This window comes from Nanorana parkeri, unplaced genomic scaffold (genome assembly GCF_000935625.1).
Source record: "Nanorana parkeri isolate BGI_ZX_2015 unplaced genomic scaffold, ASM93562v1 scaffold444, whole genome shotgun sequence".
Lineage (NCBI taxonomy): Eukaryota > Metazoa > Chordata > Amphibia > Anura > Dicroglossidae > Nanorana > Nanorana parkeri.
The window spans coordinates 290,982-312,679 of NW_017306712.1; the positions used below are offsets into that span (position 1 = coordinate 290,982).

The following is a 21,698-nucleotide window of genomic DNA, read 5'->3' on the forward strand; positions in this document are numbered from 1 at the left end:
AAAAATGTGTTTTTCTTGCCTCAGGTGCAAAAGGAGCTGGCTACGGCTATGCTCCCGTGGTGCTCGTGCGGCTGCCGGCTGAATGCGTCAGACGCTGCAGATGGAAAGGTGCAGGACACCCCATGTGCAACGTCGGCCACACGAGCACCACGGGAGGACAGGATGCCGGGACCTGTAGTGCGCACTGGAATGTAAGCCGGTCGACTCCCTGCGTTCAGGTGCGGGAGGGGGTGTGGAGCTGTATTAAAGTCAATGGCATCACCCACAGTGCGATCGCCCGCACTCGGAACGCAGGCATGTTAGTGCCTTCATTCCGGTTGAGTGCGATCTGCAAAAATAGTGCTCGCAGCATTTTTGCGGATCGCACTGGACTGGAACACAGGCACTAATGCAGGCGATCGCACTGTCGGCGAGGGGCCTGCCTGCGAAGCCTGGCTGCGGTGCCATTGACCTCAATGCACCGCCACGCCCCCTCCCGCCCCTGAATGCAGGTGTTTTTTTCGTTGGTAGATCTCAATGAGCTCGTCATTTGAAAAGTAGATCTCCAGACGAAAAATAGTGGGCACCCCTGCATTAGAGTGACATTCAGAACAAAGAAAACTTAATGTGCCTTGCTGCCCATTGTGTAAGGGCCTATTCATATTATCTGTTGCAGTAATGCATGCTTTACCACATGCATTGCAGTGAACCACCAAAAATATGATGCATGTATTGGTGCGTTGCCACACATTGTACTGCACTGCAACAGACACCCATCAGAATGGTGTGTTGGGATGCCATTCAAGTGAATGGCACTGCATTGTACCGATGCATGTAAAGTGGTGTGAATGCACCCTTAAAGTAGACCTATCCATAACCTTTAAGTCTGTATTAATATTTCCAAATATGCCACAATAAAAGCAATAATATGTGTATTTTTTTTAAGTGTAACTGAAGCCACTTTTTTGTTTTGGGTAGAGTTAAGAGGAATTAATAAACCTCTCTAAATGCTGGCTGTGTCAGAGAGATTCACCCTCACTTTTTGTCCATGTGATCATTACCACTAAAAGTGAAAGAAAGCCCATATTTGGGGTTGTCATCAGAACAGGAATAGATGGGAAATATTTCAATTGGGCCACTAGTTCTGGTGACCCTGTTGACCAACAGTAATTTTCCACATTTCCTGTTGTGGCTATTAGATAGGAAGTAAAGGTAAATCTCCACAATGATGCACAGATGGCAAAATAAAGCCTGACAGGGGTTAAAACCATACCCTTACTATATCCAAAACAAACAAACGTTGGCCTTAGTTCCACTTTAAGCTGTTATTATTATTATCTATCAAAAGCAGTCTTTATGTCCCTGAAATGTTGGTGTGCCTATGTTAAGAGGTGCTGTCTAAGAAAATTATGTAATTGGTTTTTGGAAACACTACCTGTCTCCTTACCTCCAGTCATCTCTGGAACAATGTCACATTATAGCCAATCACACGGTGAGAGGCAGCAGTAGGTGCCCATTTAGAGTGAGACAATGTGCACACACAGCCCCTACTACACAGGTACCAGGATATACATGATTGTGTCATCTTGCTGAGGCAGGAGGGCCATCCATCCAGGGATTGAAATTCAAAATGAGCCAGGTAATGGCATGTATGAGGGCTTTTTATACATATTTGCCAAAAGAGAAACCTCAAATGCTTATATCCACCGAATATCTAAAATGTACAAGTGACTAAATGTATACTTGGTACACAAAGATGTAGAGAAGTGTTAAGCAGAAAGCAGTGACACCCTTACATACTTAAGTAATGCATAGTAAAGTGAAGGTGCATGCTAATCTTTAACAATAAAAAAATCTTGGCTATAAAAGTTTTATATAGCTAGCATTAAATGAAAATGCCTCCAATCCTACGTTACTTAGCTGCATTATAACCATAACAGATTTTGAAATGATCAGAATAATTTGCAATACTCTGCCACTAGACTGATGTGCCTGGGTATCTTTCTTTTAGAGCCCTTATATGCTGGCACATTTTATGTGGAGAAGGATGTTCACATCTGACAGAAAATGATCAATAATTACAAGGTAGTTTCTGCTGCTGAATGCTACATTTATATAATTGCAATTTCACTGCAACAAATTCTGAATAATGCAAAGGCATATCTATTACAAGTGTGAGCATAGCTGGCTAGTTAGCACTGTGCTATAAAAATTGTAGGAACTACATGAATGAGCAGAAAATAAGAGTTGCCAGACGGGCATTTCCATCATAAGTGCCACTTTGCCAGCAGCAGAAGCATTAAAATGAAACTTGCATTATCATTAGTTGAAGTTGTTGACACTGAACTGAAACTCAGTAGCTAGCTGGGATGCAACAACATATCTCTGTTTTTGGGCAGCAAAATACACATGTAAATTTATGTAAAGGGGCGTCTAAGGGGCAACTGGTTTATTCTACTAAAAATGTGATGGATCATTTGCTAGACTTTTTTTACATAGTACCTTAAGGACAAGGGGAAGATACTTATCTTGGAGACTTGCTTTAAAAAAAATAGTAAGCCACTCTGTCACTAAGAAGAACACTTAAAAACATTGAGTCTGTAAAAGAAGACTATTGAACAGTCATATTACTGGTGATTCTGATATTTGCTCTCTTGCTGAGCTACACCAGACAAAGAATAGTATCCAACACTTCCAGGTAAGTTGGATGCCTATATCACCTGCTATGCACTGTGGTTCTATAGTGGAAATCAATGCACCCAGAAAGGTAGGGTACGGTAGACTCTCCAGCTGGTGTAGCTCTGCTAGAAAGAGAAGATCAATGTCACAGACAGTAGAACTGGTAAGTATTATTAAGCTTCTTTTACAGGGTGGGGGTTTTCATTTTTATTTAATTTTTTTGTGCTGTAACAGAATTACTTTAACTACTTCAGGACTGCCCACCATCACAAAATGTCCTGTCCTAAAGTAGTTTTAACAAGAACAGGGCTTCTACTTGGTATGATCTTAAACAACATACTAGCGTAAACACGCGTCGGGTGTGCCTACGTGCAAAAACAAAAATTGCACCACACATAATAATTATAGGGACATTAATCACTGTTAACACTAAACTGATGAGCAGTAAAAGCCTCTAAAGTGTCGCCTGTGGAAAATGTTGGGTCTTGTAGTTTTTTGCGGTTTTACGGGTGAATGCAATTTTAAGGCTTGACATGTTTGGTATCAATTAACCCAAGGTGACCTTGTCTTTTATATTTTATCAAAAAAATTGGGTATTATATTCTGTTCCTGTGCACTACATTTCATTTTAGTGTAAATTATCCTAAAACTATTGGTTTGATAAACATTTGCGCAAATAGCGTGGGACATAAAAAAATGCAACTAGCATTTTTTTTATTTTACAGGGCCTCTGCTTACAGAAAATGTATAATTGTTTGGGGATTTTAAGCTGTTTTCTGGCCACAAATTCAGATGTTATCATGTGTGCAAATATTAAGAAATTGCTCCAGACAGCAAGTGGTTAACTAAAAGCTGTCCTTCATTCAAATATTTAATATATATATAAATAAATACAGTAATGTATTTTTACAAAAATATATGATGCATGTAATGTTTTTCCAAATAGCTAGTATGCATACCTGAACATGTGATGATATCCGCCTCATGTAATCCTCTGCACAGCAGCACTCAAACTGGGACAATAAGCACTCTATTGTTTTTCACATTGTTCTGAGCCTAATTCTAAACATGGTTAGAGGAGGGGGAGAACAGCAATGACCTCAATAATGTACTTCGGTTCCCTCATTATCTAATCAGCAGGTTGGGGCAAGAGAAGTAACTGAGGAAGCAGAACTTAGCTTAGAATTTAGAGCTTAGAGATTAACCATTCCTCTTACCAGTCATCACTAGATGGATATAAACCATTGCTATGGGGCGAAAAGATGAGCAAATAATGGAAAATATGCTCATCCCATTATTAGCTCTACCAGGAGAAATTTCTATTCCCTCAGTTGCATAAGTGAATTGAGAAAAATTGTTCCAAAGGACTATTTACCAGTTCACTTTCATTAAGCAGAGTGGACAGTGAAATTCCCCAGTAAGCAGGAAATGTGCACTACCTTGCACAATACTGCCCTAACATAGAAGTACTGTACTTCATTATTAGTCAATTTACATCACAGAGGGTGGAGATTATTACCTCATAACCACTTGTGAACTTAAAAACAATATTCCCTTTAGATTCTGCTTGGTGACTGGAGGTCACTAAAGGGTTGAGACCATGAACTTTAAAATTCCTGATTTGTGACTGGGGTACCCACAGCAACTCTCTATCATCTGTGATGATTTGGAATACTTTATCAATTGTATGAGCTACAGTATGTAGGGTTGCTGGCATGAATCAATTTGCTTATCCCCAGGGAGAAGGTAGGACAAAATGAATATCACATATAGACATTTGGACATATAGGGGGTGATTTACTAACCTAAACACACGCACGCACCAGGTGCGTGTGATTTTTACACAGCAAAGCGTATTTATCAACCAAAAGTCTCTATAAGCATATTTCCACTAATGCCATATATGGAAAAATCATGCACATGATGCATATATAATGCTGCTTCACAGTTTAGACAAAAATGGTTAGCTCATGCATTTACATTACGGCATTCATCAACGCAAGCAACACAATGTAGAGCTAATTTACACAACATCACCTTGCAATTAAGGGCAGGGCTTTGCACAACACACCTGCTGGGTGTGTACACACTACAAAGGTGTTTAGATTCCACCCATAGATCATGCTGGGAGGGAACACACTACAGAGGTGTATACATGTTCGTGGTGTGTTTATAAGGTTAGTAAATAAACCCCATAGCATCATAACATGATTTCCACATGAATTACCGATTTTCAGAAGTGTTCTTAGCAGAGGATTCCCCCCCAGCCCAAACACACACACACACACACACACACACATTGTTTATGGAAGTATTATGTAAATATTCATATTCAAATGCACTTCCTGAAACACTCTTTATACTCTTACACTTAAAGATTGATCACATGATCATCCCCAGTCTGGTAATACAAACCAATGCCCAGCGCATGCTTGTAGCATAATAAAAATCCTCAAGTTATTGCCAAAACTGCCTGCTGATTGACCCAAAGCTTTGTGCAGATGTCTGGCAAGAGCAGTAACGAGATCAGGGAGACCATGTTGACATATTTTTGTCTATTTTATGAATTCATAGCCAACTGTAAATTAAAATGGAAAGGTTATAAAATTACTTGTAATTACAGAATAACTTGTGTTGTAATTATATATTTTGTATTAACTTTAAATTAGACTTGAGGATTCCTTCAAGCTCATATAAGGCCATTAGTAGTTACTTTTTTTCTCAGCATGCACAGGTAGCCTAAATTCTTTGACATTTTCATCATGATATTGTACATTTTTTAGCTCTAATATAGAAGTAATTACCATAAGGCACTTTACCATCTTCTTGTAAACTTCATAAATTCGTCATATATATTTTCTAGCATTGGGAAACTATCATTTACTTCCAGCTGAGATTATTTTATACCAATTTTCAAAGGGTAAACTGCTTTTGTATTACATACAGTAGCATCCTTATCACATTATGCAACCAGCAGCATTACGTGTAGCTTTAATAATTAACCACTTGCTGACCAGGTTGTTAAACCCCCTCCCGTCTAGGCCATTTTTCAATTTTCAGCGCTGCACTACTTTGACTGACATTTGATCCGTTATGCAACGCTGTACTGAAATTAATTTTATACCATTTTTTAGGGACAGATATCATCACTGGGTTTTTATTTTTTACTATATAATGATAAAAGTACCAAAAATTTTGAAAAAAAACCCTGTTTTCCTTACATTATGTTATAAAACATTTATCAGCACTCAATGTCTTGGTAAAATATTAAAGATGGGGTCACGTCAACTAAATAGACACCAAACATGTCAAGCTTTAAAATTGCATGCACCCACGAAAATGCAAACAGCTACCATGCCTAAAATTGGCAATGCTTTGAAAGTTTTTACCACTCATCAGTTTAGTGTTATCAGTAACTAATGGCCCTAAAATTATTGTTCACACACAACATTTGCAGACATATGTGACATGTGGCATAATCATGTTTTCCCACGTAGGTGCGCCCGACATATATTTACATTTATAAGTGCGTGCCATAAAACTTTTTTGGGTGTTTTTTGTTTTTTTTAAATATGACTTATTTTTTTTACATTTAACTTGATTGCTTTCACATAGGGGAATAAAAATCCCCCTATGTGATAGCCAATATACAATGTCAGGTCCTCTTTATAGAGACATTAGGTGTCTCTAGGAACCCTTATGTCACCTAGGGACTCCCAAAGAAGCTGATGAAGCAGGTATCTGCTTCTCCAGCTTCTTCCCTTACTATAGTGGCCAGAGAAATGACAGCTAAAGGCGGAAGTGATGTAATACACATCACTACCAGCTTTAGAGAGAGAGGAGGAGAGATCAGCAGTGGGGGAAATGCTGATCTCTCCTCCTCCTCAGTACAGAGAGCTGCTGTGTTCTCAATCCTTGGCCCGCAGGGAGGACAAGGTTGCCCAGGATAACCGGCAATGGCAGCAGAGTGGGGCCCCGCACTGTGCATGGTCATATAAGCAATCGACCGGCTGTAGAGCCGACCGAATGCTTGTATGTAACAGGCAGGTAATGGCGGTTCACATTCCCATTGGGATTCTGCTCGCGCGCCCCCGCTAGCAAGAAGAAAAAAAATTGTGTACATGTACATCCACCTGCTGGGCAACATCTGCCATTTTTTGACAACGGGTGGACGGCAAGGGTTTCGTGGAACTTCAACTAATTTTTTTCTTATGTTGAATAGAGTGAGGAAAAGTCATAACCTCCACAGTAATGCCATAGCAATACAGACAACAGTAAAAACCTGGCAAATGTTCTATCCCTTTGATACTCCTAAACCCTTTGCTACTATCCTAAACAAAACAATAAATTAGACTATAATTCCACTTTTACAAATTTTTGCAGGGAACAACAGATTAGTTCAATAACTAAGTGCCACCATGCCAAAAATTATAACTTACATTGAAAGTTATTAAGCCACAAAATGTATTGAGCTACAAAAAAAGTCCCACTAGAAAAAAACATTCTTACCAATAAATAAAATAAGGTTATTTATCTGTTGATATACTAGGATTACACAGCAAATACATTTTCTCTATATGTACTCTCTCTGTTGCACAATTCCAACTAACTGCCACCACCTCTATATACTTACCTTTGTCCAAGGGGTCCTTGGTCATGTGATGTCATGGGTCCTTCATCTTCTTTTCTTACTCTGGCAGTGAATGGGTTCTGAATGCAGGAGAAAATGGCACCACATAATGATATGGTACTGTTTCCTACAACATTCTCCTTTGAGTACAGGTCTGTTTGATGACAGGTCCTTTATGCTCTGGGCTTGCATGAAGTGAACTGAATGACTCTGGGCATTGCTCATCTGGAAGAGGACTAGCACTGAGTGAACTATCTTAACAAGGGTTGTTAATTATTTATTGAAAAATGAAGTTTAATTGTTCTTTTTTTAAAAGAACTAATATAATCTAACAAATCTATCTAGTACTAAATTCCTTCCCAAAGGTAATCAGATAACTATGAGAATTAACTTTCTACCAGAGTATAAGTTTAAAATTTTTGGTTTTAGAAACACACTCCACCTTTTATTTGGCAATCAACTGTATTTATGAAAGCTGATTATAAATCCTTTCACCCACCTCTTTTTAAGGAAGAATACATTGAGGGAAACTGGAGCAGATAGAATCTGGAGCAGTTATACATGGCAACCAATCAGCTGCTATCTTTCATTTTGAAAGCATAACTGAACAAACTGAAGAGAGAAGCTGACTGCTTACTCTGGGCAACTGCTCAACTTTTGAGGCTAGGTTCACACCTGCACTACACCGCACGACATCCGGGACGCACGTCCCGGGTGTCGTGCAGTCCTGAACAATGCAGTCAGCTATTGCCGAGCAGCCCCATTAAATTCAATTGAATTTAATGGGGTGACAACCGCATTGCAATCGCAGAAAAAAAGGGGTACAAGTACCTTCTTTTTGTGATACATGACGCGCGGCTGTTTTAGCCACGATTGTGTTCTGAAGCAAGGGCGGAAACCGCGCGATCCTCCCGGCGCGACTGGGGTGCCATTAGAAAATAATGGCACCCACAGCGCGATCAATTCACACTTTGGCAACTCCTGACCGTGCAGAATCGTGCACGATTGCTGCGCGGTGAGGTGTTGCCTAGGTGTAAACCTAGCCTGATAATTTTCCCCCATTCAGTTTAAATAATCTTTCTTCATAGCCTGGAGTCTTGCATACCTCTAATTAATCCAGGTGCTCTTCTCTCTACCCTTTTTAGTTCTATTACATTCTTTTACAAAGTGCCAAATAACAAAGCGCATATTCGTTATATGGTCCTGGCAACCATTCCTGCCAAATTGCTATTCTTGCAAAAGTGTGCAGCTCTTTGAACATGGGCATAATTTTATCATATTACCATTTCTCATCATCTTCACTCTTCTCTTTCCCTAACAGGTAACCACAGCCTTCATACATCCTTCAACCATTTATCCGATGTGCTTCATTCAGAGCGAACATCTGCTCTGCTATTGCCTATGGTAACCACAGCCTTCATAAATCCTTCAACCATTTATCTGTTGTACATCATTCAGAGCTAACATCTGCTCTGTTATTGCCTATGGTAACCACAGCCTTCATACATCGTTCAACCATTTATCTGCTGTGCATCAATCAGAGCTAACATCTGGTTTGCTCTTGTATATGGTAACCACAGCCTATTTACATCCTACAATCATTTATCTGCTGTAAATGAATAAAACTGACATTTGCTTATTTACCTTTGGTAGCTATAGCCATCATACATACAATAATATGTATCTGCTGTCAAAACTGACATCTGCTCTGCTATTGTTTATTGTAACCACTGTTAAACTTGTCTATATTATGCCTATATTATTTTTTTTCTGTCTTAGTGTGGAAAGTTTACACTATCTTCCATGTGTCTTTTATCAGCTCTTATTGATTACTTGGCAATGACTACCTCCACCCCATCTGGGTATATACTGTATTTCGTTTAGCTCATTGAGATGTCACAGCGAGGAACCTGCCATAGTCATTCATGCCAAAGTGCCATTTCTGCATATGTTTATGGCATTTTTAACACAGCACTTTAACTAGTTACAACCAAGCTACAACATAAACAGCAGTGCTCTATGCCAGACAGATTGCAAATATAGATGGATTTCTCGATCTAGCTCTTTCTTTCACAGTATGCTTCCCGCTCTTTCCACCCTCTATATCCCTTTATTTTACTTGGTTTCACAATAGTTCCCTTTCTCCTCAAACTCTCTCCTTTACCACCACCCCACAGCCTATACATATTACCCTCACTCCTGCCTCTTCCCTATTATTGCACTCATCACCTCCTGCTCTTTCTGAACACTCCTGATGTCATAGCCTCCAGAACACTGGGGCTGACACCTTCATATCAATCTTATTCTCATCTAATCTTTCTCACCCTTCTGCTTCTCCTAGCCTCTGGGGATAGCTCCCCTAATTCTGACCCTCCATTATTTATCTATCACCCCACAACTGCCACCCTACTTCTTCTGGCAGTAGCTACATCCCTCACAATCTAATTTTGACTTCTTCTCCCAAGAACCAATCCCACTTCTCACGTGTCCTTTGGAATGTCCACTCTATCTGTGACCAGCTCACCACTATCAGTGCAGTGGCCTTTTTTCTACAACTTCTTTATCCTGGCTTCAGGAATCTTATTCTGCCTCTCCAGCTGTCCTCTGCCATGATGGCCTCCACTGGACTCACTCATTACACCAAGTGGGCAAAAGGGAGGTGGATTTAAAACCCTTTAACCTCACAAAGCACCTTTACGTTCTTCCTACACCTCCCTTGTTGTTCCTTTCTTCTTTTGAGAATCATTGTACCTGCCTTTTTTCCAGATTCCCTGGCAATCGCTGTAATATATCAACCTCCTGAACCCTTTTATATCACTTTCCACTCCCTTTAGATTGCAAGATGTCATGAGCACAGCCCTCCTAATACTTTCTGTAAGATCTCATGGACAATCCTCAATCCTCTTGTATTGTATTGTAGTGTTACTGTACAGTCTCCCTTAATTTTGTAACGCTCCATGAAAACTATATGAATCATGTCTAATAATAAAAATAATAATTATCATAATACTATTTTTAGAGGAGTAAAAGTCTTACATTATTTCTCTTGTGCCTATTAATACAAGAAAGTATTGTACTAACTTAAAAAGGTGTAGATTGGCATTACATGGTGTTATTAGGCTAAAGGCAGCAGGGAAAAGCACACATCCAAAATACTGGGAAGTATAAAATGATGAAGATTCTCACTCTCAAGTAGTCCTACATCCACAAGAGATTGAAGACTGGATGCAACTGAAGTGCTACTTGTAAGTATTTTACATTTAGTTTCCAATGTTGTTTTTACAGTAGATAACCTTTATTTTAGGTTGATGACAGTGCAGCTTTAAAAGACAACTGTGTTTTTCCTAACATTTTATTTTATTGTTTTAAATTGTTCCCTTCGCCCCCCTAAATGTTGTGCACCTGGTTTATAAGTCAGGCCTGATCCAGCAATCTTCACTGTTTGGCCCTGCTGCAAGCCATGTGTACACTCCATACTGTGCATGTGCAACCCCATTATTTCCATGGGAAAGCTGTACTCTGAGTAACCATAAGTACAGCTTTCCCATAAGAATAAATAGAGCTTTGGCTGGTACTGCTTGGAGAGCAGAGCTAAAGATCCTGTTTGCATTATTTACTGTCATGTGAATAAAAGGGGTTATTAGGGTTATTTATAAGAGTGGTTATGTTAGTGATAGATTCTATGGATATCGATGACATGCAGATTACAGTTATTTAAGGTTGTGTTTTCTTACTATTTCACTAAGATCACTTAACAGTTTCCTAGAGATGCCTTTGGCAAAAGGAACCTAATGGAAAATATGGCCAATATGTAGCGTGTCACGTTTTTCCTTTTTTACCATGACATAGTGTTCACATTCTAGTGTGAGCAGTCGTTTAGGTAAATATTGTGCTGCAGTTAAGATGCTTTTTCCAATACCCAAAGAAAATACTAATCTGTCATGCTGCCAAAAGTTTACTTGATTTTATTGAAATAAGAAAGCAACAAAAATAAAACTTAAAATGTGTTGCAAAGAGCAGATTAATGTGATATAGTACAGAAACAAAAGAGACACCAGATTTGAATAGTCTGAATGGACAGACTTGTTGCAGTATTTTATTGTGTAAAATAAACTATACATATATTCTAAAGGATCGTGCTTAATAAAAATAAATGGAATGTATGGATGCCTACTGAGAGATTTCAAATAAATTCCATAATTCTTTGTATCCTTTTTGAAGCATTTTTCCATGCATATTTGATAAAGAGCTATCTATTTAGGGAGTCAAATGACTTTCAAAATACTAATATGCAAAGTCTCTAGAACAGGTCCCTGTGGTACTGTTTAATTTGTGCACAAATTGAGAAACTAAATTGTGTTCATTTCAGCATACGAATGGGTGAATTGTTCTCTTTGGTAATTAGCTGTTTCACTGTGTAAAGAAGCAATGGCTGAATGCGAATAGAAAAGGAAAAAAAAAAAGTCAAAATCTAAGCCATGATGAGAATAATGAATGCCTAGCTTTGGAGAAAACAAAATCCCGTACAGGAGTTTTGCAGGCAAGATGAACATCGCCTTTGTTACCTTTTACCACTTAATAAGGTTTTAGAATAACTAATGTTAAGTAAACCCTTGCCAGGGACCCACCAATGTCATTAACCTCCATCTGTTATTGTATACTAGCAGAGGTGTGTCCATCCCAGAATGGTGAAAACTGGGGGTAACAGGGGCAGTATGTACAGGAGAGGAGTGTGAAGTGTGTGGCAGGAGGAATTATGTGCAGAAGAGGAATTTGGAAGGTATGAGGGGGCAGTATATGCAGGAGAGCAGTATGCAGGGTATAACAGGTCAGCATATTCAGGAGAAGAGTGCAGGAGGTTGGATGGAGAGAAAGTGTGGGAAGTGTAGGAGGACCAGTTAGCATAGGATACATTTTTATATATTTTTTGTAATTGTGGTGGCATAGTTTATGTAGGGAGATATCTCCTCTCAGTTGTTTAGTTACAAATGGGGACAGAGAAACCTGAATTGCAACTGAGGCAGCTCAGGGCACTGTAACACTGGAGGGAGAATTTATAGTCTCTCTGCTTACCCCTGCTGGCAATTTTTTCCATCACCAACAACATAACTTTTATCTTCGTCTGCTCCAGTTTCCCTTAGCATACACCATACTCGCACAATGTAACCTGGTTCAACAGTTTTTCATGCTTTAGCAGCACTAACAGCCACAATCTATTGTACCATTTGTTCCTTCCCTACCTCTTCTCTCCTTTTGTTGCAAAATTGGACAGCAGCTTTACTTGACTGGCAAGAAGAACCCAACAGTGCTCAACACTGCAGGTTCTTTGTGTGCAGAGGAGATCAGTGAATGGAAGTTCATTGATTTCCTCCTTCCTGGCATCCTGTCAAAGGTTTACATTGCAAAGAATGCCCATCACTTACATGCAACAGCTGCTCAGCTGGTGTAAAGTGCAGGTTAGATATGTTACATTGCAAGTGGTTATGCTGTGTTTGTTTCCAAAGCAGTGAGGTTCAGATTTCAATGCAGGAGAACTGCTTGCAAGGTAACATCTCTGCCTCAAACATTACAATGGCAGAGCAGTTATTCCATTTAAGTGCTGGGCATTCCATGTGGTGAGCTGGCAGAGTTGCTGTACAGTTGCTGGAGTATGCAGGGTGGTGGGTTACGTGAGGAAGAGTTTGTCACCAAACTGGAAATAGTTTTGATGACAGAAGACAGCAATAGAATTTTAAAGTTAAGCATCTACCACAGCAGTTTTTGCTGCTACTTGCATGCAGCTACACTTTGAGACAACAATGCACTACCTCTAAAACCAACCCACCTAAAAGGTTAACATGTATAGTAGACACCAAAGGGATCCTGTAGATGGGATCCTGTGAATGGGGCTACATGATCCCCTGGAACAGCCTTTGCAAATACCGACTTTCTGAAAGTTGGTATCATAGGCTTATACATGCCTACTTCTCCCACATAATGTTGGTGGGGCTAGTAATTAGCTTATCAGCCACTGGGCACTGTCACTTGTGATGGTAGGAGGTATGCCTTACACAACCCATAAGCCAGAAGTGGGCATACTTTTGGGGGTTCCAGCAATGCATTGAAGAGGATCTACATGAAGCTACAGGCTCCTGAAAGTATAACTAAACCAAAGAACAAGCATCTAATTTAGCCAGTTCTTCTGTAGTGGCTGCACTCGTTTTCTTTTTTAAGCTAGGAATTTTTAGTAAGTATAAAAATTCCTGTTGATCTTGCCAGAAATGCAATGTCCTTGTCACTTCCTTTAAGATGAAAAGGAAGCACAAATAACTTTGTATTTATTCTGTAAACTAATAGTCCCATCAACCCATGAAGTCCAGCCTTTGTGGCAACCACGGAGTGAGAAGGTACAGGGAATGTGTTATTGGCAGGATTACCAGGCGAAAACAAAGGAAAAAAGGCTGGAAAAAGAAAACCAATAATCCAACTCATCTAAGGACTGGTAAGCTACAATATATTAAATATTTGTTTGTGGGTTTAGACACTTTAAAATTCCTACTTTAGAGATACTTTTTATTGTAAATCATGTAGTAGTACAGAATCACTTTAAGTTCAGCAAGGCATACAATGTATGACTGTATTTACATTTATATAACATGCAAAATCATAACAAAAAAACTTTCAAATAACCAGTACATATGAATGTATATGCAATGTTTTTAAAATTAATGCAGCTATTTTGAAGAGCACTAATTAAAATGCACAATGGGCTTGTATTCAACTGCTTATAATTAAATTATTCCTGAAATATATTTAACATGATGAAATGTGATAATTATTTTTTTTGTGAACATAGGCTTAAAGTAGTATTAAACTCCCAAACTGTTTTTTAATTATGAATCCAGATCAATCAAATGGCCAGCAAGATATTTATTTATATTTGTATCAAAACACTTAAAGCCATCATGTTTTCAAATAGCTGGCTCCAACTCTCTCAACTCTAGTTCCCTGAACTTCCTGTCCAGTACAAGATCACAAGGAACAGCATGGTCTCCAGCAGCTGTCCATCTAGCTTAGAGTAGAGAGGAGGAAGGAGCAGTGAGCAGGGGAGTGGCTTGCTTTGCTGTGCCTGTATGGTTGTGGAGACACACACAGCTTAGTAGCACACACAAGGGTGGCTCCAAAGGACTCTGTGATGGGAAGCTCGGGGGACCAGCCGATTCTGCGGGAAGCTAAAACCTTTAAACATCAAGTAGCAGCATCCATTGTGATTTAATCAGCATTTAACATAGCTTTCATCTTTAATATCACTTTAAGTCTTCCAGCTGCTTGTTTTTTGTTGAAGTAAACAAAGTAAAGACACTTTAGAAAACAAAGTTAGTACTGTATGTCCAATTTGTATGACACGTTTCCCTTAACTAATTATTTATAAAAACACCATTGAGCAATATTTTCCTAGCCCAAAACTGGAATAAGCATTTCACCTGCTGTATATTATACAGACATATGATTCCTTGGTACTTGATACTCTTATGAACTGATTGATAACAGGAAGACGCAATATGGGGTATCATGCACACAAAGTGTACAGTAGCTTTGCCTTAAAGTAGTATTAAACTCTCAAACATTTTTTCAATGATGAATCCAGATCAACAAATATACATTGCTCAGCAAAGTAATTCTGTACATTTTTGCCCAAGCATTTATAGCCATCATGTTTCCAAACAGCTGGCTTCTGCTTCTCTGAACTTCCTGTCCAGCACAAGATCACAAGGGGCAGTACAGTCTTCAGCAGCTCCCCATCTACTAGCCTGGAGAAGGGAGGAGTGGGGAGCAGAGAGCAGGGGGTTAGACTTGATCTGCTGTGTGTTTGTGAAGAGACACTCACCCTACTAGCACACACAAAAGGGGCTCCATAGGACCCTGCAAAAGAAATGACCCCCCCTAAAACAGGATATCAGGGCTAGTGCTCAGGGCATTAGCGGATTCTGCAGGAAACTAAGACTTTTAAACATTAGAGAGCAACATCCATTTTAAGTGATAGTTTCAGCATGTGAAATAGCTTAAAACTATTTTGACTACAATTTCATTTTAACTACTGACAAACATCTTGTATAAAATCTTTTTGAAGATTGTTTAAACTTATTTCATTCAAATCTAAGAGTAAGAATATTGTGGAGCTAAATGTGAACCTTTCTGCTGCCTTTTGTCTTTTCTCAAAACCTAAATACCTTCAAACAGAGGAGTCAAAGTAAAAGGTGAAGTTTTATTAAACAGTCAGGCAAACTACACCTAGGACTTGAGAAATTGATTTTTATATTGAAAGTTATTTGCAGATAAGGAATTGATCTAAAGTTCGTCCTTTGCTTAATGTCATGCTAACAGTGTACTTCTCTGAAAACTTATTTATAACCACTGCTTTTTTCCAAGCTTGGTATTTAAACCAAACTATACTTAATATATATAATAATGTAATATATAAGAATCGGGTAATTTTGCTATAGTGTCACAGATATAACAAATTTAGTTTTTTACAGTATAACTTTTAGCTCTACTCTACAGGGGGGTTACAACAGACCGATATAAAGAAAGATTTGGGTACTTCCAATAGCTGAATGTAAATTATGTAATGAAACATTCTATGGAATAGACAACTGCAGCAAATTGTTTTTTTTTAACTGCCTGGAGTTCAGTTTTAATACGATCCTGAAAATGAATCCTTAGAATTTAACTTACACTATCGGTTGAGTTTATACTAAGCCCCAACCTTAACCTAACATTCATAATGAACCTTTACATATGTTAAGTAGTAGCACCCTTTCTGGGTCAGTAACTCATAGAATTGAAGCACAAGACTCTACCTGATAGTCAGGGAACTATCATTTTACGAGTAAGAGATCATTAAGACAGCATCTGTGGTGCTCTTATAATGTTGTCTCGTGAAACAGGTTTTCTTTAAAATTATCCCTAACATTATTTAACCTGCCAACCCACACATACCACTGGCTGTAGAAAACTCTTATACTGATGTCCATTATTCCTGAAAGGCTGACAGATACTTTTCTGACTTTCTTAATTCAACAGACAGGACTTTTTGCCTACTGCCATGTAATACCATTTTAGACCAGCAATTTGTATTAGGAAATAGAACACTGCTACACCTTTGGGCTGTAAAATAAACATTACATAAGTCATATACTTATGTAATAGGGAGGTCAGTAATTCTTCTAAAATACAGTGTTAGATTTTTAGCAGCATATTTTTTATCTTCCTGTTCTAGTTATGCTATTTGTTTTATTGGCATAGAGACTGTTTTGTTTTTCAGTGAAGGGTAAGGTGAATCAATTTTATTGTTAAATAAAGTAGATTTCAGAATCTGTCCCATATCTAAAGTAAATGTCTATATAAGATAAAACAGTTCCAAGCTGTGAAATGTGCCAAACAACAACCACAAGTGGTCCCAAGAAAAATGAATTTTACTAGTACGATCAATGTCAATTTTAGAAGCCTATGCTTTGATTGATTGCCACAATGCAGATAGATTCAAAGCCAAACAAAAGCAGGTTCTGCCAGTGACCTGGACAGTAGTGTTTACTATACACAGACTTGGAGTGCAGCCTAGTGCAGCTGTTAGAAAGCCCTAATCTACATTTGTGGACATAAGCCAAAGGAACACTGTGGCCATGAAACATTGTAGCAAAGTATAAAAACTTTTTTTGTGTGTGTTTAATGCCTTTGTGATAACATTAATTAGCTTGATGCTTTTTCTATATTCTGAATATTTACTGATTTTGAGAAACTACAATTTGCAAATAATTACTATTGGTATTTACATTTATGTAAACCTTGATATCAAATATCACTGCAATGTCTTACAAGTGGAATACAAAGGCAAATACCTGCCTAGTGCATGACATACTATATTCTATAGAATTAAAATATTTACAACAAAACCAAAGTGGTTTGCTTGTATCATTCTCTAAAATGACACTAGGACCATCAAAAAGACAGAAAGAAAGCAAAAACAGTCTTGTGGGCACTGAATATATGAAAAATTAAACCAAAAAAACATCCTGAAAAAATAGGGCTTGCATTTAAAAACACTACAGTTTTTTTGTATTAGATGTGCTTCAAAATTTTCTGTCTCAAGATCTGTATTAAATTTGATGCTTGCTATGGGGTTTATTGCATCTGGTATGGTTCAGCGACATTTCACAGTATTTTCTAGACTGAACAATATCAGCCCTTTCTATTACTTTAGTAAGAAATTGGTGACTTTGCTCTGTGACCTTGCAGCAGGCTAGTGGTAAGTTGAAGTTTACCTATGAAATCTAAGAAGGTAATGTGCACCTGGATACATGTGGCACTGCAGGTAACATATTTCACCATGGTAAATTTAGTATCAGGTACACAACTTCAAAACTAGTACTGTTAGGTGAGAAAAAATAGACATTTGCCTTAATGGTTCCATAGGTTCATCCTCCTGTAGTATAGAAGTGGTTATAGCTAACAGTCAGAGGTCACAACTTTGGGGGTTGTTTAACCATTGCGAATGCTACAAATGAAAAGAATCCTCCACCTCTAAATCACCATCACCCCCATCACCATCACCCCACCACTACAGCACTTACACATTTAACAGACATTATAATGTCATAAATAAGAAATATAAATCTATAAAGTACTTTTCAACATGACTTTTTAAAATATTCTTTTACTGCAACTTCGTTGCTCATTAGGCTTAATGTTCCTATATATAATTAATGGTTTTTTTAAAACTAAATATAATGAACAAAACATTAAACAGTAGTGGGAAAACTTTCTAAATTAGTATACACCCAAAGTTTGATCCACAACAGGGTTTGCCAATTACTATTGGAGTAATCAATTGATTTAGATTAAGTCATTAGGTAGGTACCCCACTAGGTGCACACATACAGAGAACTACCTTAGTGTGCATCTGTGGCCTATGAATATTAACCCCTTCATGACTGAGCTTGTTTTAGTTTTCTGTTAGTAAATGACTGACACACTTTTTAAATTTTTGCTGTGTGATTCTTCCACGTCAGTAATATACTTTCTTACTAAATGTACCCACACATATTATAAATTTTTTTTTTAGAGGACAGATAGGGCTATATAATTATTTCAAACATGTGTATCTAACGCCTTAGTGCAAATAAAATATTTAAAAAAATGAGGAAAAACACTTTTTTCACAAGTTTTGATTATTATTTTTTAGAAATGTTTTATAATCATTATAGTATAAAAAATATATTTATATTTAATTTTTGTTTACACTTTATTAATATTTTACACTTTTTTTGTCAGTTTATAACATTAACTTTTGTAATTTTTGGTTATTATTAGGCTGCTCCAAACTTAGGAACAGCTAATGATAACCTTAAAGACTGATCCTGACAGCATGTGAATCAGATCTCACTAAAGGTTTCTGATCATGCCCAGACGATCAGAAGTGATACATTTCAGGCACAGAGACACATTGTAACATTGTGCCTAAAATGTATCACACAGCTTCATAGACATTGGGCCAGTCTATGGAGCTGTCAAAAATGTCAAAATAAATAGCAGAGAGGTGACTCACACTGCTACCTCTCTGCTATCTTTAGCTGTCAAATACCAGATCGCTATTTAGCGATCCGGTATTTGTATGTAACGGTTTCATTCTTTCATTAATGAAGAAAGAAGCTTTTACAAAAGCTTAACTATTTCATGAATGAATGCCTCAATACTGAGGCATTCATTAATGAATGGTAACCGCTGGGAATCAGCGGTTACCAGCATTACAGAGCCACAAATAACTGGTCACGTACAGTGTACTTGGCCAGTCATTTAGGCACTTGGTCACCCCTTAGGTTTAGTAGTACCAAAGGGCTGCTGTACGGGCTATTCACTATAGCCCGTACAGCTCCCTATGTTGGCCGAGGGGCTCAGTCGAGCCGAAGGCATAAGCTTCGGCTCGACTGAGCCCAGTTGAAATTTGAAGCTGGCCGGCCGACAGCCTGCTTCTGACAGATGGGCGGAGCCAGCCGTCATCTCACAGCTGGCTCCCGTCGGAGCCGCAGTGATATCACAGTGGCTCTGCCGGGTTTACGACAGTGGCTTTGCCGATATACGGCTGAAATCAGCTCTACAAGCCTGAAGTGAATAGCCAAACAGCGTTCGGCTCACTTAACTTTGGTTCGGTTATTCACTCGGCTGCCTATGGCAGCTTTGTGAATAACCCCTCTAAGAGTTTAGTGCATCTGTTATAAATTTGAAGGTTAATTTCACAATGCCTACACTTAAATAAGTAAATGTGGGGTTCGATTGAAGTCTTTTCACTGCTTGGTCACAATATGTAAATATTTTATAGTATAGCTTTAGAGTAGTTTGAAGGGGTGGCTACTTTACAACACCCAAGGACCATGGGGAACAAAAGTAGCCATCCTCCAGAAGGAAGGACAATGTCACCACCATTTTAGAGCTGACTTGAGGATCGACAGCTGAGTAATGGACAAGTAAGCTATATTGTTAAGGCACTTGAATGCATTTTTAGGATTTATCTCCTTAGTTTAGAGTCACTTTAAGGGTAAGGTGACTGAGATAGCATTTACATATCCTTCGCTCTAGAGAGTGACATTATGCACTTATTAATATCAGATTCCAGATGTAGACATACACATACATACACACAATCTCTCCAATCAGTCTTGTAGAAAACCCACCATTTAAAGTTTATGTGCTACTCATCAAACACATTTGTTTCAAAATAAAATGTGATATTTACAGCCACTAATAAACAGACAAAAAAAATTGATTGGAGCACTTAAGTGCTAGAAGCATATATGTTGCTATATTGTGCTTTAATGTCCCATATATCACTACTATGGTAAAACTAAGCAGTACTATAGCACTTAATAAGAAACAACCTTGTATGTAGATTGAAAATATTTAGAAAACATGATACAGACAGCTAATTATGTTAAATAATCCAGGACTACTGTTTTTACAAATATACAGCAAATAAAAATGCATGACATGATTATCTGGAATCAAACTTATACTTGTTTTTTAAATATTTACAATGAAGTGTAACACATACTGCATTCTTTGAGATGTCATGATAAAATGAACAGAGCAACAAAAAGTAACATGCATTGATGACTGAATCTCAACATGGTATGCTTAAATTGGGTGACATAATGCAAATAGTCAAAGCTGTTTTAGAGCATTGGCTAGTGAGGGTCATTTATGAGATTAGATCACATTCTCTAGCATCTCAGTGTTAGTAGAATTGGGTTAGTTGCAAACTATCAGGTTTGCAAATATAACTCACAATTTGTGCATAGTGCAGTCTTCGGAAAGGAGCAAATTTGCTCTCAATTTCTCGCCAGCGTTTGTTAAGATGGATCAGTGTTGGCTCCACTGCTTTGGCAGCCCCATCCTTAGACAAACGTTCAGCTTGTCTGTTTACTGCGTTCAGTTCTTCTTTCTTCTTCTCCAATTCTCCATCAATCTCCTAGTGAGCAAAACCAATACAGGGCCCAGGGAAATTAGCTAGCCAGTTAATTAACTTACATTAGAAGTAGCAGAAGAGTACTTGTGGCAATACTGTCACTTCTTTCTTAGTAGAACTTTATTTTAGCAAGTAATTAAGTTACACAATATAAGAGACTAATGAATCAATAACAGAATGTTTTGACTGAATTAACTTTCTAGTTTAATACATGTTAGCATATGTCCATGTGTTATGTAATTCTAATTTAAATGGATATGTGAATGTTTTATTTTACAATATGAATTACTAAATATACCTACAGAACAAGTGTCAGTTTGTGACAGAGAATGCTACTTAATGACAAAATAAAACAATAACAAAGCAAAATAAAGTGATAAGAATATAAAACTCAAAGAATGAAATTTAGAATGACTAGGTGGTAACATATGGGCATGATCTGATGAATGGAGTGTGCTAATATGAGAAAGAAGTCATCCACGTACTGTTAGTCATTAGTTCATCTGGAACAAAGATACACAATAACACAGGTTAATATTTTTTTAGAAACAATGTTTTTACTGCTTAAGAGACTAAAAAGAGTATTCAGTGCAAATCTAGGGTTTAAAGGACCAATAATCTAAAATGTCAACATTACATTATGCAAAAGAGCTACTGGCAACATTCACAACTTTATAAAGTACCCAAGACTGCAAAAAAACAACAATATGAGATTTGTAGTTTTTTGCAGTGTATCCTATACCTCTGTAGCAATTCTCAAGTCGGGCACCAAAATGACAATTGGTAGGCTTGGTCTATAGCAAAGGGAGCCAAACCTTAGTACTACAGTTGTTTTTAGAGTCCCATAAGTCTTAAAAAAACTTTGACAGCACAGGCAACTCGTCTAGAGGTAGGGTTACCTGCTCATTATGC

General features: G+C 38.0%; 1 protein-coding gene across 1 annotated transcript in view; it reads right to left on the reverse strand.

Moving 5' to 3' along the window:
* The window catches only part of LOC108790078 (dystrophin-like), a 703,081-nt gene that overhangs the window by 278,758 nt on the left and 402,625 nt on the right, over positions 1 to 21,698 (reverse strand). The window contains exon 36 of the mRNA XM_018560268.1: positions 20,607 to 20,789. Coding sequence (XP_018415770.1) covers positions 20,607 to 20,789 — 183 coding nt within the window. The remainder of the gene's footprint in view (positions 1 to 20,606; positions 20,790 to 21,698) is intronic.